Source organism: Myotis yumanensis, unplaced genomic scaffold (assembly GCF_028538775.1).
Source record: "Myotis yumanensis isolate MYYU_CA2020_CCGP unplaced genomic scaffold, mMyoYum1.0.hap1 SCAF_2, whole genome shotgun sequence".
NCBI classification, from domain to species: domain Eukaryota; kingdom Metazoa; phylum Chordata; class Mammalia; order Chiroptera; family Vespertilionidae; genus Myotis; species Myotis yumanensis.
In genome coordinates this window covers 208,811,411-208,829,101 of record NW_027223753.1, presented here as the reverse complement: position 1 = coordinate 208,829,101, position 17,691 = coordinate 208,811,411, and the positions used below count along the sequence as shown (strand labels likewise).

Sequence of the window (17,691 nt, the reverse complement as noted above, 5' to 3'; positions counted from 1 at the left end):
GGAAGGAGGTACCGCCCTGTCTGCCAGCCTCCCCTAGGGGCCGCCCCACAACCCATAGCATGCCCTTCTCCCTGAGTCAGTCCGGTGGTCCATGAAGAGACCTGGTTGTTCCCATGGGGCCGCCTGCCCCACCCTGCAGCTGCCTGGGTCTAGGGCCTGGCACCCAGAGGAGGGTGTGGGGACCCCTGCCAGGCTCTCATGGTCACTCCAGGGTCTCCCCCTCCTCTTGGAGCTGCAGGGAGCCGGTGGGGAGGGCTTCCCCAACACTCATTTGCATTTTGGGCAGGGCTGAGGTCCTGCACCTGGAGTGCTCAGTGGCACCTCCTGCCCAGGCCCCTCTCCTGTTCCTGACCCACGGCGCTGGGAGGAGCTGAGCACTCACCTGCCCTGAGCACCCTCCCCAGTAGCCTCGCTCTCCAGAGGGAGCGAGCATTTTACTTTGGGTAAGATGAGAGTGACTGACCTCCATAGCGATCCTCTCACAGCTCCTCTATGACCCTGACGAGTGTGGGCTGGTGAAGATGGCGCTCCTGTACTTCAGCGACTTCTGGAACAAGCTGGACATCGCTGCCATCCTGCTCTTCATAGCGGGCCTGACCTGCCGGTGAGCGGCCCTCTCCCCTCAGGCGCCTGCCCAGAGGGGTGGGCTCGAGACTGGACCAGAGCCGGCCACCCTCGGGGGCTTAGCTGCCTCTGAATGAGTCTGTCGTCTGTCCAGTGGGCGACCCTGCCCACCCTGGGGATGGCTGCCATGTGCACGGTCCCCTTTCTCTGTGAAGCTGACGAACCCCTCCAGCTTCCTGTCCCAGGATGCCTGCCCAGCCTGGCTACCTGCCCGAGGCTGGGCTTCTAGATCTTTCTGGAGAATAAGCACCCCGCCGGAGACTCTGTCCCCTGAGCTCACACCCGGTTTTTAGCACTTCAGGGCCCAGGAGTCGCTAGAGCCCTTTGCCTCCAGGGCCCACACAGGGGCATGGGCAGGTGAGCGGGTGGCTGGGGACAGGCTGTGGGAACAGCAAGCTGAGGTCCCTGACTCTGCCTTGGGCCAGGCTGATCCCGGGATTGCTGTACCCTGGGCGCATTGTCCTCTCTCTGGATTTCATCATGTTCTGCCTCCGGCTGATGCACATATTTACCATCAGTAAGACGCTGGGGCCCAAGATAATCATCGTGAAGCGGATGGTAAGGAGATGAGGGGCCTGATGCCAGTTGCAAGTGAGGCGCACCAGGGCTTAAGCATACACCTAGCATCCCACATCCCTGCTTGGCCCTGGGCTCTCACCTCCTGGCACACCTGTGTCAGGTCTTTTCCTGTATATCACCTCTTCCAGGCAGCCCTCCCTGATTGCCACAGCACATTCCTGATCCCTGTTACAGCTCCTGTTGATCCCCTCTGTGGGTCACAGTCACATCCAACCCCTCCTACACATTGGGCTGTGCTCAGGACCCCATTAGCACATGGCAGCAAACCCCCAGGGCTGTGTCCCCGGAGCTCCTACAGCGTGGGTGTTGGCTACTTCTCCCTCCACTGCAGGGTTCACAGACAGGCATGGAGGGTGGGGTCTGCCTGCTGTCAGGGAGAGCAAGGCGTGTGTGGGGCTGCAGCCGGTGCCGCCTTGTCTCTGCAGATGAAGGATGTCTTCTTCTTCCTCTTCCTGTTGGCCGTGTGGGTGGTGTCCTTCGGGGTGGCCAAGCAGGCCATCCTCATCCACAATGAGAGCCGGGTGGACTGGATCTTCCGGGGGGTCGTGTACCAGTCGTACCTCACCATCTTCGGGCAGATGCCGGCCTACATCGACGGTAAGACGAGGTCCTGACAACGTGGGAAAGGAGCCCCCATGCCAGCAGGGGTCCTGGGAGGAGGGGAGGGTGAGTATTCCCCTCCTGCCCGGTACTGCTCCTGGGTGGGAGCTCCCGGGTTCCCCTGGGGAAAGAAAGGGCAGGTGCACACACTGTCCAGCCGAGCGGGGAAGGCACCAGCCGGGGTGGGGATGGGTGCTGAGCTGCACCTCCAAGCTTCGGCTGAGGTCCGGGTGGACCGAGGGCGTGGCCTGGGGCACTGGGCGTCAATGCCACCCCCTCCCCAGCATTAGTGCCACCCTATTCCTTCTCTTCCACCCCAGTCAGAAATAACTTCCTCCCTCCCAGATGGAAAGAGCACTTTTTGTATACTGAGTTTTTCCTTTACTAATTTTAGAATCTAAAATGTCGGATCTAATTTTACATTTGCAAATATCCACTTACCTTTAGAATCTGATTTAACATTTGCATCACCCCAAAAAGACACCCACACAAACTAGCAGCCACTCCCCATTCCCTCCTCTGCTCAGCCATAGGCAACCTCCTTTTCATCTCTGTAGAGTGTTTTTTGTGGACACTGTATGTAAATTGGATAATGTGACATGTAGTCTTTTGTGTCTTGCATAATGTTTCCAGGATTCGTTCCTATCATAGCCTGCGTTAGTATTTCACTCCTTTTTCGTGGCTAAATAATATTCCACTGTGTGGATAGACCACATATTGTTTCTCCCTACGTGGGTGAGCATTTCAGTTGTTCCCCTCTTTGGCTACTAGGAACAGTGTAGCTATGAACAGTTATGTGTGAGTTTTTGTGTTGACATATGGTTTTATTTCTCCTGGATATATACCTACCAGCAAAACTGCTGGGTTAATGGTAACTCCACGAGGAACTGCCAAACTGTATCCCACGGCGCCTGCGCCATTTTTATCCCGCCAGCAGTGCGCGAGGCGCCCGTGTCTCCGCCTCTTCGCCAACACTTGTCACTGGCCGGCTTCTTGTGTCCCAGCGGCTCTGGTGGGTGTGAAGTGTGCCTCGCTGTGGTTTTGGTTCGCATTTCCCTGATGGCCGGTGATGTTGAGCACCTCTTCACGTACGTACGGAGCCACTTCTGTATCTTCTTTGGAGAAATACCTATTCCTAACCTTCGCCCATTTTCCAAGTGGGTTGTCTTTTTATTAAGTTGTTAGAGTCCTTTACATACGGATACCGTCCTAGTCCATTGATCTGTATGTTTGTCCTTGTGCCAGTAGAACACTCTCTTGGTTTCTGTAGCTTTACGTTAAGTTTAAAAATCAGGAAGCTTGAGTCTGTCCTTCAACTTTGTTCTTCTTTTTCAAGACTGTTTTGGCCTCTGGGTCCTTTGGATCCACATGAATTTTTGGATCAGCTGATCAATTTCTAAAAAGAAAAAAAAGGCATCTAGGGTTTGGATCGTGAACATGGAATGTCTTTCCACTTACTTAGGTCTATAATTTCTTTCAATACCATTTTATAGTTTTCAGTGGATAAGTCGTTCTACTTTTATTAAATTTATTCCTAATGGTTTTATTTTTTTTCATACTATTGTAAATAGAATGGTTCTATTAATTTTGTTTTGGATTGCTTGTTGCTACTGTATAGAAATATACTGTATTTTGTATCCTGAAGTCTTGCCAAACTTTTTTATTAGCTCAAGTAGATTTTTAATGGGTTGATTGGGATTTGTTCTATAGAAGATCATGTCTTCTGCAAATGGAGATACTTTTACTTGTTCTTTTCATATCTGGATGCCTTTTATGTCTTTTTTTGCCTACTTATCCTGCTAGAATCACTGGTACAATGATGAGTATAAGTAGTGAGAGCACATCTCTTTATCTTGTTCTGGATCTTAGGGGCGGGAAGCTTTCAGTCTTTCACTGTTAAGTAGGATGTGGTGGGTTTCCTGTAAATGTCCTTTATCTGGTTGAAGAAGTTCCCTTCTATTCCTGGTTTCTTGAGTGTTTTTATTATGAAAGGATGTTAGATTTTGTCAGATGCCTTTCCCGCATCTATTGAAATGTTACTATATTCATTGATTTTCAGATGTCAACCAACTCAAGGTTCCTGGGACACATCTCACTGCATCATGGTGTATATTCTCTTTATATGCTGCTGGGCTCAGTTTCCTAGCATGTTGTTGAGGGTTTTTGCATCTATATTCACAAAGAGAATTGGTCTGTAGTTTCCTTGTCATGTTTTGTCTTCTTTTGGTATCGGGAGATGCTGACCTCATAGAATGACTTAGGGAGTATTCCCTCCTTTCTTATATTTTGGAAAAGTTTGTGAAAGATTTACTTTAATTCTTCTTTAAACATTTGGTAGACTTTACCAGTGAAGCCATCTGGGCTTGAATTTTTGTGTGTGTTAAGTTTTAAAATGACGAATTCAATCTTTTTACTTGTTGTAGGTCTGTTTGTATTTTCTATTTCTTCTTCAGTTGGTAGTTTATGTCTTTCTAGGAATATGTCCATTTTTCTAAGTTACCTAATTTGTTAGCATACAATTTTTTGTAGTATGTCTTTATAGTTCTTTTTTTTTTGTAACATTGGTAGTGATGTCCTCTCTTCATTTATGATTTTAGTAATCTGAGCCATTTCCCCCCCTTTTGATCAGTATAGATAAAGGGTTGTGATTTTGTTGCTCATTTTCAAGAACCAGATTTTGGTTTTGTTCATTTTCCTTGTTTTTAAAATATATATTTTATTTTGTTTGCATTCTGACCTTTATTACTTACTTCTGCTTGCTTTGGATTTAGTTTGCTTTTCTCTTTTTAGTTCACTGAAGTGGAAGGTTACGTGATTATTTTGAGCTCTTCTTTTTAATATAGATATTTATAACTATTATAGTGAGTTTCTATCTCAGAAAATTAAGTGCAAAGAAAAATGTGGTCCCTAATCCACATCCCAGAGTAAGCACTATTAACGACTTTGTGTGCTTCCTTAGATATCTTTTCATGCACAACTGAAATCTGAGTTTTATGGAATGTCCTCTTCTCTACCAGCGTGGCACTGCATCTGGCTCTGACACCTGCTGTGCCACCAGTCTGTGGCCACTGCAGCCCTGTTTTCTCACCCTCCTTCTCTTTTCACTAGTTGTTAATTCTCTCCTTTTGAATCCTCTCCACCGCATGGGGCTCTCCAGGCTGGGACCCGTGTGTTAGCAATGACGGTAGCCCTCCCGAAGCCAGCCCTGCTTGGGGCTGGGAGATGCTGGTGGGGAGGGCTGGTCCTGGGCAGGGTCCCGTGCCAGCCTGCAGAGGAGGCTGGCTCGGGGGGCTTCCCTTGGCAGCCACACATCCTGCCCCCAGGGGATGCCTGGGTGCAGACGGACGCCTCTCTTTGGGGCTGAGCCGCCAGCTGAGGTCACCCCAATATGCAGGTGTCCAGGCCTGTGCCTCCATGGTTTAGCATACAATTTGTTCCCTGCCCCCTCCCCATGCTAGGCGTGAACTTTAGCCTGGACCAGTGCAGCCCCAATGGCACCGACCCCTACAAGCCCAAGTGCCCTGAGAGCGACGCCACCCGGCACCGGCCCATCTTCCCCGAGTGGCTGACGGTCATCCTGCTCTGCCTGTACCTGCTCTTCACGAACATCCTGCTGCTCAACCTGCTCATCGCCATGTTCAAGTGAGTGCTGCTGGGGCTCGCCCAGGCTCAGCTCGCTGTCCCCCCACCTTCCTGCCTGCCCCCGTCACCACCATCGGTGCCCAGGACCCAGGCACTCTGAGGTGCCCTGTTCAACCCAGGCTGGACTGTGCCAGCCACTCTCCCTGGCCACTGTCCAGGGCCCTGCTGTCTGTCCGGGAACTGCTGTCTGTCTGGGGCCCTGCTGTCTTTCCGGGGCCCTGCTGTCTGTCCAGTGCACTGCTGTTTGTCCGGGAACTGCTGTCTGTCCGGGAACTGCTGTCTGTCCGGGGCCCTGCTGTCTGTCCGGGAACTGCTGTCTCTCCGGGGCCCTGCTGTCTGTCCGGGAACTGCTGTCTGTCCGGGGCCCTGCTGTCTGTCCGGGAACTGCTGTCTGTCCGGGGCCCTGCTGTCTGTCCGGGCACTGCTGTTTGTCCAGGGCCCTGCTATCTGTCCGGGAACTGCTGTCTGTCCGGGGCCCTGCTGTCTGTCCGGGCACTGCTGTTTGTCTGGGGAACTGCTGTCTGTCCGGGACACTGCTGTCTTTCCGGGGCCCTGCTGTCTGTCCGGGGCCCTGCTGTCTGTCCAGGGCACTGCTGTTTGTCCAGGGCACTGCTATTGGGGACCAGTGGTCTGGTCATTCAGCCGTGAGCCAGACTGCGGGAGGACATGGTGGCTGGGGGCCGGCAAAGGCTCACTCCTCCCTGCGCCTGGGGTCAGGGAGCTGTAGCGGGTGGACTCCAGGTTCATGGTCAAGGAATCTCTGGGCGTCTCACAGAGAAGTCACCTCCCCGAGGGGCCGGGCACAGCCACATGCAGGGGCAGCGGGATTCGCACGCAGGCGCTCGCACAGCCTCGGTGCTCTCGGAGAAAGCACTGTTTCGCAGAGTGTTTGGTGCATGAAGTAAGATCCCGAGGGGGGAAGCTTTTGGCGCAGGCCTCTCACTGTGCAGAGGAGGGACCCTGGGCGGGGCAGCGGCTGTCTGAGGCCGTCAGGGTGGAGGAGTGCCCGTCAGCACTTAGTGACAATGCTGCTCCCGGGACCGGGCCCTGGCTTGGTCAGGCCCCTACCTCTTCCCCTTCATTAGCCAAGTTGCTGAGGTTGTCACTTCTAATTTGCTGTGACAGACCCTGAACATGTGCTGGGACTCTGATACGAGGCCCAAGGGGACCAGCGGGCAGGGCTCAGCCCGTAGCAAGGAAAGCAAGTGCTTTTCTGAGTCAGCGGGCCTGCCTGTTGCAGACACCGTCCCTTCCGTTTGTCGGACTGAACCGAGTTCAGCGCCATGACAGGGCCCGCCTCCCACGATGTCTGCTTGCTTTTATCACCAACAAGGCGCACGCACCACGATCCTGGCGCTCTTTCCTGCTCCCCTGGCCTCGCAGGCAGCTCGGAATTCTGCGTCCGGCTGCTCGGCTGTCCCTTTCTGCCCCTCGAGTCACCCTGGGAGGTGTGTGTCTGTTCAGGGCCATCACCGGCCCCAGGGCAGTGAGATGGTGTGAGCTTGTTCCTGCCTCGTTGCCCTGCATCTGGTCATTGTCTGCAACTGGCGTGCTCCTTGCCTCCCGCCAGCTACACGTTCCAGCAGGTCCAGGAGCACACGGACCAGATCTGGAAGTTCCAGCGCCACGACCTGATCGAGGAGTACCAGGGCCGGCCCCCGGCCCCGCCCCCCTTCATCCTCCTCAGCCACCTGCACCTCTTCATCAAGAGGGTCATCCTGAAGATCCCGGCCAAGCGGCACAAGCAGCTCAGTGAGCCGCCCGCCCTCCGCGCTCCCAGAGTGTCTGTCCTCGGGGGTCTTGGGGCCACATGTGGGCGTGGGGTGGCTATGGTGACTCCTTCTAGACGAGTCCTAGGAGCTTGGGAAGAACGCGGACCATGCAGGGCACTGAGCTCCCAGCAGGCCCCTCGGGGATGGGCGTGGCTCAGGTGCAGGACCTTAGGAGGGCCTGGAAGGGGGCGGGAGCCCCTCATGCGTCCTCCCCACGCAGAGAACAAGCTGGAGAAGAACGAGGAGGCCGCGCTCCTGTCCTGGGAGATCTACCTGAAGGAGAACTACCTGCAGAACCAGCAGTACCAGCAGAAGCAGAGGACGGAGCAGAAGATCCAAGACATTAGCAACAGGTACGGAGGCCAGGGCGGCTCTCGGTGAAACGGCACAGGCCATTCGGTTCTGAGACAGACCAGGGACATGGCCCTCCTGGGGGAGGCTCAGCAGCTGATGACTTGGGACAGGAAACCTCAGTGCCGTGGCCCGAGCAATTCTCCCAGCACTGGACCTGTGTCCTCCAGCTGACCCACAGCCCTCCCTCTGGGTCTTGGGAAGGCCACTGTGTGGGGGTGGGGCTGACCCTGAAAGGCTGGGGTGGGACGGGGTGGGCTGGAGGAGGGGCAGGTGGGCGCGCAGGAGGCCAGCTGGAGGCCTGGAGGGCGGACAGTGAGCACGCTGGCATGCTGCCATGCCGGAGCTCCCATAGGGCCTCCGTAGCCCGCCCGACTCTCAGGCCCACTCAGCACATCTCAGTTCCTGCTCAGCTCTTCCCACCCACTTGCTTCAGGGTGCGAGGTCTGTGTTGGGTGAGAAGTCTCTCACTCCCTCTCTCCACCCGCCCTCAGCCCTGTGGGCACCAGAGGGCCTGGCTGCCAGGGACACAGACGTGGAAGAGTTTGGTCCTGCTGCTTGTGTGTGTCTCACTGTGGGCCAGGAGGAGGCGGCATGGGGACAGGTAGTCATGGCAGCTCCTGGCCCTGGCACAGAGGTTCCCACAGGCCGTAGAGAGGGCGTCCTGGGGAGCATGCCCCCGACCTCTCGTCAGAGACGGGCAGCTGCCTTTCTCCATCTCTCATCTGTGAAATGGTGACAGTGACAGTATCCATCGCCTGGAGTCATCTCCAGAACACGGGAGCACGTGTGACGCGTGAGCACTTCCTGGGCTAGAGACACGCCAGCACACACTGGCTGTGTGTGGCTTTATGTCACCGTTGCACAGGAGTCATGGTGATGGTGCCCCTTCATGGGCATCTTCTCTCCCTGAGGCGGGCGAGGGATTCCAGGTCCAGAGGCAGCATGGCACTCGGGCTGAGCCGGCCCCACTGCGCCCACACCTCAGGGCGCACCTTGGTGATGGGGACAGTTCCTGTTTGTCATAGGGACTGAGTCGCAGCCAGCCAATCGCATGCTGTCGCCTTCCCTCCAGTAGCCAGGTCGCACACTCACAAGGCTGCCCAGGGACAGGGTGCGGAGCAATCACGTGGCTTTTCAGAAATTAAGCAACACATAGCGAGGGCTCAAGTTAACTGCCGGGCCCTCAGTGAGATAATTGTCTCCCCTTTCCCTCGATAACCTTTCACAGTGGGCTGCAGCCCAGCTCAGTGTGCGGTGGTTACTAAAAGGGTTGCCCATGTTATTAAAGAAGAACAATGTAGGGTTGGCACCGAAGGAGACAGGAAGTGAAGACCCCTGGCCATAAACAGCCAGAGAGTCTGGGTGGACTGGGCGGTGGAATTATTTCACCCATAAACACAGCCAGCCAAAGTTGGGTGAGATTCCCACATTGTAGCAAAATAAGACAAAATCCAAGCAACCGTTCCCCAAATGACAGCACTGCCCCTCCTTCCCGCAAACCCCAGCAGCGCCCAGCAGGAGCTTTGTTGCGTGTGACTTAGGTTCTGGAGCTCATGGCTTAGGTGAGGGGCTCAGGTATGTGTGTGCCCTGCGGGGAGCGGGCCTAAGCCATCAGTAGGACATCCCCTGAGGGCTCCTAGACTGTGAGAGGGGCAGGCCGGGCTGAGGTACCTCCCCCCAGTGCACGAATTTTCACTATAAACACTTTCAAATTAAGAGGAAGATGCCTGAAATTAAGGCCGACAGAGCCCCGGCTGTTGACTCAGTTGAGGCCGCCACCTTCAAGCTGGCCCTGTGCTGCCTCACCGTCCATGCCCGCCAGGCTGAGCTGTGCTCTCTTCCAGGGTGGACACCATGGTGGACCTGCTGGAAATGGACCGACTGAAGGGTTCGGGCTCCATGGAGCAGAGATTGGCCTCCCTGGAGAGGCAGGTGGGTTTCGGGCTGGGGCCTGTGTTTCTGGGGCACAGGTCCGATGGGCCTGGCTGGTGCCTCTGTGGTGCCCGGCTGGTTTGAGAATGAGCACCCTGGGAACGACCAAGAGGAGGTGGGGAACGTGGGGCACCCGTTCCTCATGGGAAGAGGCGCCTTCTTTTCCTCTGGAAAATTCCGCCCGAGTCCCCTGGCCGGGCTCCAGCACACTGCACTGTGAGCACCACATAGGGGCCGGTCTGAGGAGTAAACTCTCATCCCCTCCTCGGCCTCCTCAGACCTGTCCCCCGACCTGGGGGCTGTGGGCATCGCCCCAGCCCTGGCTGCCTCAGCCCTCCTGGCAGAGCTCTGCTAGCTTCCGCGGCCGCCTGGGGAGCGCAGCCGTAGGGGTAGCCTGTGTGCGGGGCAGGTGCTGACCAGATGCGGTTTGGGACTTCCTCGCAGGTGGCCCAGACGACCAGAGCGCTGCACTGGGTCGTGAAGACCTTGCGTGACAGCGGCTTCGGCTCGGACGAGGGCGCCCCCTCCCTGGGTGAGTGGGTGGCTGTTCTTTTGAGCCTGGGGACTGTGGGGAGGAGAGGCACCAGGCAGGGCTCCTGCTGGGCCTGGAGGAAGGACCTTGGAGGGTGCCCCAGCCTGTGGGCCAGATACCCGAGCCGGGCCAGCTTTGCCCACGCTCGTGTGGCTGTCCCCAGCCTCCCAGCCGGCCTCGGAGGGGCAGGACCCGGAGCTGGACGGCAGGCAGAAGGCGGAGGACCTGGGCGACGCCCACCACGTGAACGCCCGGCACCTCCTCTACCCCAACTCCCCCATCGTGCGTTTCCCTGTGCCCAACGAGAAGGTGCCCTGGGAGGTGAGTGCTGTTCTGGCTGCACCCCCATCAAGCTCGGGGGCCGGGGTGCTGGGAGAGCTGTCCGGCTTGAACCCTCTGACCTGGCCGGGCACCAGGTGGGCTGGCCCACGCAGCTTCACAGGGACGTGCTGGACAGATGCGGACTTTGAGGCACAGGTCCACACAGCTGGGGGTGGCAGATCCACACAGCCTAGGGAGCCCCATGAGCCTCTGATCCATGAGAGCCGACCGCCCCTCACCTCTGGTCGCCCCACTTATCCGGGTCCCACTGTCCCCAGTGCATGGTCAGTGCCAGGTGAGCAGGAGCATCTGAGAGAGGGAACGAGAGGAAGACGTAGGTAATGGCATCCACCCCAACCTGCAGCTTTGTCCCTGGCCCTCCCAGAACATTCCGGGCTGTTACCTCCATTGCCTTCTGTGGGAATCCTCACCTCTCAGGTCCAGCCTAGACCCCCGCCCGACCTGGGAAGCCTCCCCTAGACACCAGTTCTGTCTCCACCCCCGGGCCTGGGTCCCCGTGTGGCAAGACCCTCAGGTCTGCCCAGCTCAGAGCTGCTGTGGGTGCCTGGGGTGGTCTCAGGGTCCCAGGCCGTGCACGCCTGGGGGAGCAGCCTCCGCCACCATGCTCTGGGGCCTGGGCCTGCCCTGGATGGGGTGACAGTCTGAGGGACCCCTGTTTTGTGCAGACAGAGTTTCTCATCTACAACCCCCCCTTTTACTCGGCTGAGAGGAAGGACAAGGACTTGGTGGACCCCGTGGGAAAGTGAGTGCGCTCTCCTCCCTCCCTCACACCCAGGGGCGGGGGGGCGGGAGCCCACCCAGGGCGAGGGCCTGCTTCCTGTCTGGAGGCCTGCCGGCTGCTTTCCCCTCTCCAGGGTCTGGGACATGCTGGGAGGGGAGGGGGCTGGGGGCGCCTGTGGCCTGTGGGGCCTCCTGTCCTCTGCCTCTCAGGTGTGATCACCCAGCGCTCTGCCCTCCCTTCTTGCCCTCTCTGATCCGGGACCTGACTGCTTGTCCTCTCCCAGCGCCCTGGACCCTCTGTCCAGGATCACCTACAACGCCGTGGACGGGCCCACAGACCGCCGGAGCTTCCACGGCAGCTACGCGGTTCAGGACGGGTTCCCTCTGTGAGTGCGGCCCTGTCCCCCCCCCCCCCCCCCCATGGTGCCCAGCCTCCCTGGGGCCTTTGGGGTGTTCCTTCTGGGGTCAGGTTTCCTCTCTTGGTTACTAGGCAGCAGCCCTTGGTGAAGGCTGGCGCGTGCCAGCCGGGCTCCTGGGAGGAAGGGCCTCCTGCCTGGGGTGAGCAGGAGGAAGGGGCCACCTGAGGGCTGGGGGCCATCAGAGTCCGAGGAGGACGACAGGTGGCTGGGGACAGGGGAGCCCCAAGGAGCAGGCGGAGCAGGGCCCGAGGGAGGAGGCAGTGGCCTCAGTGAAATGCTCTGGAGAAGGTGTGCCAGGGTTGAGAGGACAGGCTGGCCGCGGGGACAGGAACAGTGGTCAGACCTGGGCGATGGGCTTTTCCCTCCTGTTCTAGTGGTGAATTCACATGAACCCATCCAGTGTCCAGCATTTGTTCTTTCTGAGAGGACCGGGCAGGGTGGAGGAGTTGGCCCTGCCCGGGGGGGACCCTCGGTCTCTGTGTCAGGGTCCTGGGCTCGGGGAGCAGGGACAAGCCATGTGCTCCCAGGCGGGGTCCACGCTGGTGACTCCTTCCTCTGGTGCCTGGCCCAGAACCCCCGCCGCCCCTCCCCTCACACGTGTGGGTGGCACGATGGGCCAGTCCCGCCCTCGGGGCACAGGAAGGCCACTTGGACGCCTTATGCATCTGCAGTGGGGCCAGACCTTTGCTGCTAAGGACACCCTTTTCTTTTCCAACTGACCCCCTGGTAACCTGAAGCCCCCGCCTCACCCCTTGGGGTCCCCACGGGCTGGTCCTGCCGGCGGCAGGCTGAGCAGACCCCTCTCCACCCCAGGAACCCCATGGGCCGCACAGGGCTGCGAGGGCGCGGGGCCCTCTGCTGCTTCGGACCCAACCACACGCTGCAGCCCGTGGTCACTCGGTGAGTCCGCCAGTGATGAGGTCACTCACGCACCCCATGAGGGACTCACTTCCAGGCCCTTCCCATGCGCCCAGAGAGCCCCGAGGACAGCTCTCATTTGGTACATGCCTCACGGCATGACGCACCCCGAGACACAGGACAGGAATGTTGGGGCCCCCTGGACCGCCCAGGCCCGTCCCCCCTCCCCTCTCAGCTCCCCTCACTTCCCTGTGGGCCCCCTCCCTTGGAGGCCTGTGGGAGGAGGGACAAGGTGGCCAGGGCCCACAGCCACAGACGAACCGAAAATAGGCAAGATGTGGCCCAGCCGGGTCCCTAAAAAATATTCTCCAAAGGCTGGCCATGGCCGGGCTAGTCCTCCAGCGGCCACAGGAGCGGGACACACCCTGATGGTGCCGGACAGGAGCAGGTTCTTGGAGGACACAGGGCTGGGCCCCGGGAAGCCCGGGGGGCGGGCGGCTGCGGTGCTGGGGGGCTGGCACAGAGCCTGGGGAGGGCAGGTGTGAGCCTGGTCCCTCTGCAGGTGGAGGAGGAACCAGGACGGAGCCATTTGCCGGAAAAGCATCAAGAAAGTGCTGGAGGTGCTGGTGGTGAAGCACGTCCTGGCAGAGCACTGGGCCTTGCCAGGGGTGAGCCACCAACTGCCCACGTGCCCCTTGCCACTCGTCCTTCATCCATCTGCCCACCGACTGAACGGCCCCCACCTGCGGCCGCTGTCCCTGGTTCCTAAGGACAAAGCCAGGGACTGGGCGGTGCTGCAGGTCTTCAGGCCCCAATCGATTCCAGGGCGCTGGGCGGCTCTAGCCCTGCACCCCCGAGCCCCGTGGCTCCCACGTGAGGGAGCGTGGCTCTGAGCACCGGGCACGGGGGGTGTCTGCTGAGCCTGCACTGGTCCCGAAGTCTGAGGCAGAATGGACATGGCTGTGAGGGACTGTGACCAACAAGCAGGGTCCCCTAGGTGGGTGGGGACAGCAAGGAGTCGTGTCCATGGATAGGTGGCCTCGGGAGTGGCCGGGAGCCTAGCGTGGTGAGAGATGTGGTCTGAGGAATGCAAACAAACAATAAAAACAGCCCTCCCGATGGCGGCCAGGGGGTGGAGGTCAGGGCGCTGGCGACCTTACAGGGAGCCGAGAGGCACCGGTGTCCGGCGTGCACGCCTCCAAGGCTGTGCCTGTGGCCTCACAGCCCTGCTGTGGAGCAGGCTGACGTGGGCAGTGGGCTCTGGGCAATGTCACTCTGGCCCCGAGACAGTCGGCCTGCCAGACGCTTGTCGGCCTGCCGCTCTGGGGGTCTGGCTGGCCGCCCATGCTGGGCAGGTGGCCAGTGGAGGTGGGTCCCCGGATGGCCTTGCGGACGAGCCTTGCCTCCCTCTCTGCTCAGGGATCCCGGGAACCCGGAGAGATGCTGCCCCGGAAGCTGAAGCAGGTCCTCCAGAGAGAGTTCTGGCCTTCCTTCGAGAACCTGCTGCTTCAGGGCACGGAGGTAGGTGGCCTGTGTGTCCCGGGCCCCGTGGGGCGCTGGTGCTGAGGCTGCAGGATGAGCAGGGGACAGGGAACCTGCTCCGGACCCATCTCCACGCTCCCGGAGGAAGGAGCTGGGACCAGGGACCGTGGCCGTGGCTGGGGGCCTCCTCGCCTTCTCTCTCTGTCCCCATTTCGTCTCTAAATCAATGGGGCCAGGCTGTTGTCGGCTTCTCCTTCCCACATTCACCCTGGCCCTGTGCACAGCTGGCTCCCAGGGGCCCCTCAGCACCTGTGCCTCCCAGGGCAGAAGGGCTGGGGATGCTCGCCAAGCCCTGTCAGGAACGTGCGGCTGAGTCCTCACACATGTCAGGCCTGTTTGCCTTATTGAATCCTTACTTTCTTTTTTTTATTTTTAAAATATATTTTTATTGATTTCAGAGAGGAAGGGAGAGGGGAAGACACACAGAGAGAAACATCAATGATAAGAAAGAATCATTGACCGGCTGCCTCCTGCATGCCCCCTACTGGGGATGGAGCCCACAACCCAGGCATGTGCCCTTGACCGGAATCGAACCTGGGACCCTTTAGTTCACAAGCTGACGCTCTAGCCACTGAGTCAAACCGGCTAGGGCTGAATCCTTTCTTAATTACAAAAGCAACATGTGTTTGCTACAGCATCCAAAATGCAGCCCGGTCAACGCTGAGCATCAAAGCCATCTACCCTCACGTGCCCAGGGGCCACCGGGCGCAGACACCCGTTTGCTTCTCATGCCCCCGGTGGCCCCTGGGCGCGTGAGGGTAGAGGTGGCTTCGAGGGTCACCGTGTGGGCTCTGTCTGCAGCTTTCTGTCCACACGGGAGCACACACACACTTCTTCAATAAGAACGGCTGCTGGCCTCATTCTCTGCACCTTGCTTTTTCACTTAACCGGCGATGGCCATATTTCTAGGTTTGTTTTTCACGACTATATAATGTCTTGCAGACTTTATGTATTTTGTGCCATGATTTGCTAAAACAGTCCTCTGGGTGGCATCTAAGTGGTCACCGGTCCTGTTTCTACTCATGTCAGGATGAAACAGGCGATTGCCGGTACTCACGGCTCTGACCTGCAGCAGCTGGTCCTTATGGTTCGTCCCTGTCCCATGCTTTTACCTCTGGGACACTGCCGTCTCCCGTTCCCTTACTTTGTAAAAATAGTTAATTTATCCAGGTGATATCCAGACAGCATAAAACTAACCATTTTAAAGCAGACCGTTCCGTGGCATCTAGTACATTGACAGTGCTGTGTGACCATCACCTCTAATTCGAAACATTTCATCACCCCAAAAAGAGCCCCCGCACCCCATCCGCGGGCACTTTCTTCCCTCCCCCAGCCCCTGGCCGCCTCACCTGTCTTCTGTCTCTGGGTTTGCCTGTTCAGGACATTTATGTTCCGTGGAGCACACAGCATGTGGTCTCTGGCGTCTGGTTCACTGTAATGTTTTCAAGGCCCACTGTCATTTTCAATCCCTCCGTGGACAGTCCGGGTGGGCCCAGATGACAGGCCAGAGGCCAGGAGGGACATGCGTGAGCCCGTGGGCCGCCTCAGGGTCAAGGCTGAAGGCTGGGGTGGCAGCAGCTGGACAGGCAGGGGAGATCCAGGCCAGGGGCCTGGGTGCCATGCAGCTGTGCTCTGAGTGTCCCAGGGTCCGCCGAGCTCGGGACAGGGAGGCCCTTGCTCTGGAGGAAGCCGGCAGGCTCAGGGTCGGTTGGGGGGTCTGGCTCACCCTGCGCTGCCCCCCAGGTGTACAAAGGCTACGTGGACGACCCTCGGAACACGGACAACGCCTGGATCGAGACGGTGGCCATCAGTGTCCACTTCCCAGACCAGAGTGACGAGCTGAAGAGGCTGAACTCTGTATGGGGCTCAGGCCGTAGGCTCCCAGGAGGGGAGGGTGCAGGACCTGTAGGGAGGGGTCTGGTGGGCTCCTGGGCCAGGGCCAGAGCTGCTGGGGATTCTGAGATGGGGTCCTCCAGGACCCTCCAGGCTTGCATTGGGGGCGGCTGGTTTATACACCTTTATGGGGATACTGTCTCCTGAATTTAGCTCAATCCAACATGTCCCTAGTCCAGACCTGGGACCACGAGGTCCCAGGGAGCAAACCCAGGCCCTCGTCTGCAGGATAGAACCTCCGAGCAAGGAGCCTGCTCTGTTCTCGCCCGAGGGCTTTCGGGCTCTGCAGGCATTTTCTCAGTTGCGTCTGAAGTGGGTGTTTTTGCTCCCGTGTGATAAAAGCCCAGTTGAGGCCCAGAGATGGGGGTCAGAGCAACGTTTGGGGTGCTGGGTGCTGGCGGCAACTCCGGGGTCAGGATGTGCCTTTCCTTGCAGCACCTGCACACCTGCGACCCCGGAATGTCCGTCCGATGGCAGGTCGTGGACAAGCGCATCTCGCTGTATGCCAACCACAAGGCCATCCTGCAGAAGGTGGCCACCCTGTTCGGGGCCTACTACTGACCTGAGGGCTCAGCAGGCCCAGTCCGTCCCCAGCCCCTCGGAGATCAGGCTGCAGGGGATGCAGCTCTGGACCCCGGGGAGACCAGGGGTGCAGCGTGATGGGGCTTGGGGACCTGCCACCCCTCAGCCAACTGGAGTCTCCCATCGGACGAGTTCATGAACTGGCAAGGCGCTCTGAGAAGGGAGCCAAGGCCAGGGACAGGCTGGCCCCGGTCACACGGCATTTCCTCAGGATTGTGGTGGCCACGGGGACCCCGCCAGCCATCACTGCCTTTCCTGAGCCGGCAGGCAGCCGGTTGAGGGGCTGGAGCCTCCTGCAGCCTTGGCCTTTGGCCGGAGTCGAGTCTCCCCTGGTAACGCTGTCATGCACAGCGCACCCCCTGCCGGAGGTACATCGGCCCAAGGCCTGTGTCCCCTGGAGCGTTGGGGTTCCCGTGTGGCCTCCTCCTCAGGCCCATGCCTCCAAGATGGCCTCCACCGTGGCCTGACTCAGACCCTCGCCTGGCCTGGGGCAGGCCCTGTGGGAACCCCAGTTTATTGCCCAGGCCACCGTCAGGACTGAGCAGAGGGAGGAGGCCTGTGAGTGCAGGCCTTCTCCAGAGACGCAGAGGGTCCCTCCCTGTGAGTCCAGGGAGTGTGGGTGTGGATGGGGGCACCCCGTTTAGTGTCAGCGAGTCACAGACCATCAGCATAAGCCATCAGGAGCATCAGGACCAGGAAGGTTGTCAAACCCCACGTTAAGTCCGCTGCCCCGTGCCACCTGGCCGCCCCATGCCACCCGGCCAGCTCTTCTGTGCCTCCTGCAAATAAAGTTCCAGAGGTGCAGTGGTCAGGAGCCGTGTCTGGGCCACCAAAACCTCTACCAACCCGCGGCCAAGCTTCCCGTGGCCCGAGGGCCTCTCCTGTGGCTGTCTCCCCGTGTTTGTGGGCATGTGTGCGTGTGGATGTGTGAGTGTATGTGTGTGCGTGAGTGTATATGTGTGTGTGTGTGTGAGTGTATGAGTGTGTGTGAGTGTGTGTGAGTGAGTGTGTGTGAGTGAGTGTATGAGTGTGTGTGAGTGTGAGTGAGTGTATGAGTGTGTGTGAGTGTGTGTGTGTGAGTGTCTGAGTGTGTGTGAGTGTGTGTAGGGAGAGCCGGCAGAGGGGACAGGCCTGGACACCCCGGGAGCAATACTAGAGGAGGTGAAGGCAGCCCTCTGCTGTGCAGGGAAACTCAGCAGCCAGGACCGGGCAGTTGGTTCTGAAGGGCCCTGCGGGGAGGTCCGGGGGGCTGGTGCCGGCAGGGAGACACTGCTCAGGCCCTGTGCGCCTGGGAAGCCTG

At 58.8% G+C, this 17,691-nt stretch overlaps 1 protein-coding gene across 6 annotated transcripts in view; it reads left to right on the top strand.

Moving 5' to 3' along the window:
* TRPM2 (transient receptor potential cation channel subfamily M member 2) overlaps window positions 1-17,347 on the top strand; it is a 46,852-nt gene extending 29,505 nt beyond the window's left edge. For 4 of the 6 annotated variants that reach the window (XM_070407086.1, XM_070407088.1, XM_070407084.1 and 1 more), the window contains 16 exons: window positions 486-604; window positions 1,050-1,182; window positions 1,629-1,800; window positions 5,262-5,445; window positions 7,016-7,197; window positions 7,438-7,570; window positions 9,416-9,503; window positions 9,948-10,035; window positions 10,199-10,356; window positions 11,043-11,119; window positions 11,382-11,483; window positions 12,330-12,416; window positions 12,937-13,042; window positions 13,794-13,895; window positions 15,660-15,773; window positions 16,245-17,347. In XM_070407086.1, coding sequence (XP_070263187.1) covers window positions 486-604; window positions 1,050-1,182; window positions 1,629-1,800; window positions 5,262-5,445; window positions 7,016-7,197; window positions 7,438-7,570; window positions 9,416-9,503; window positions 9,948-10,035; window positions 10,199-10,356; window positions 11,043-11,119; window positions 11,382-11,483; window positions 12,330-12,416; window positions 12,937-13,042; window positions 13,794-13,895; window positions 15,660-15,773; window positions 16,245-16,370 — 1,971 coding nt within the window. In that variant the 3' untranslated portion in view covers window positions 16,371-17,347. Of the gene's footprint in view, window positions 1-485; window positions 605-1,049; window positions 1,183-1,628; window positions 1,801-2,804; window positions 2,892-5,261; window positions 5,446-7,015; window positions 7,198-7,437; window positions 7,571-9,415; window positions 9,504-9,947; window positions 10,036-10,198; window positions 10,357-11,042; window positions 11,120-11,381; window positions 11,484-12,329; window positions 12,417-12,936; window positions 13,043-13,793; window positions 13,896-15,659; window positions 15,774-16,244 lie in introns of those variants that run through there. The other 2 variants (XM_070407087.1, XM_070407089.1) reach the window with 2 other exon arrangements.
* The last annotated feature ends 344 nt before the right edge of the window (window positions 17,348-17,691 follow it).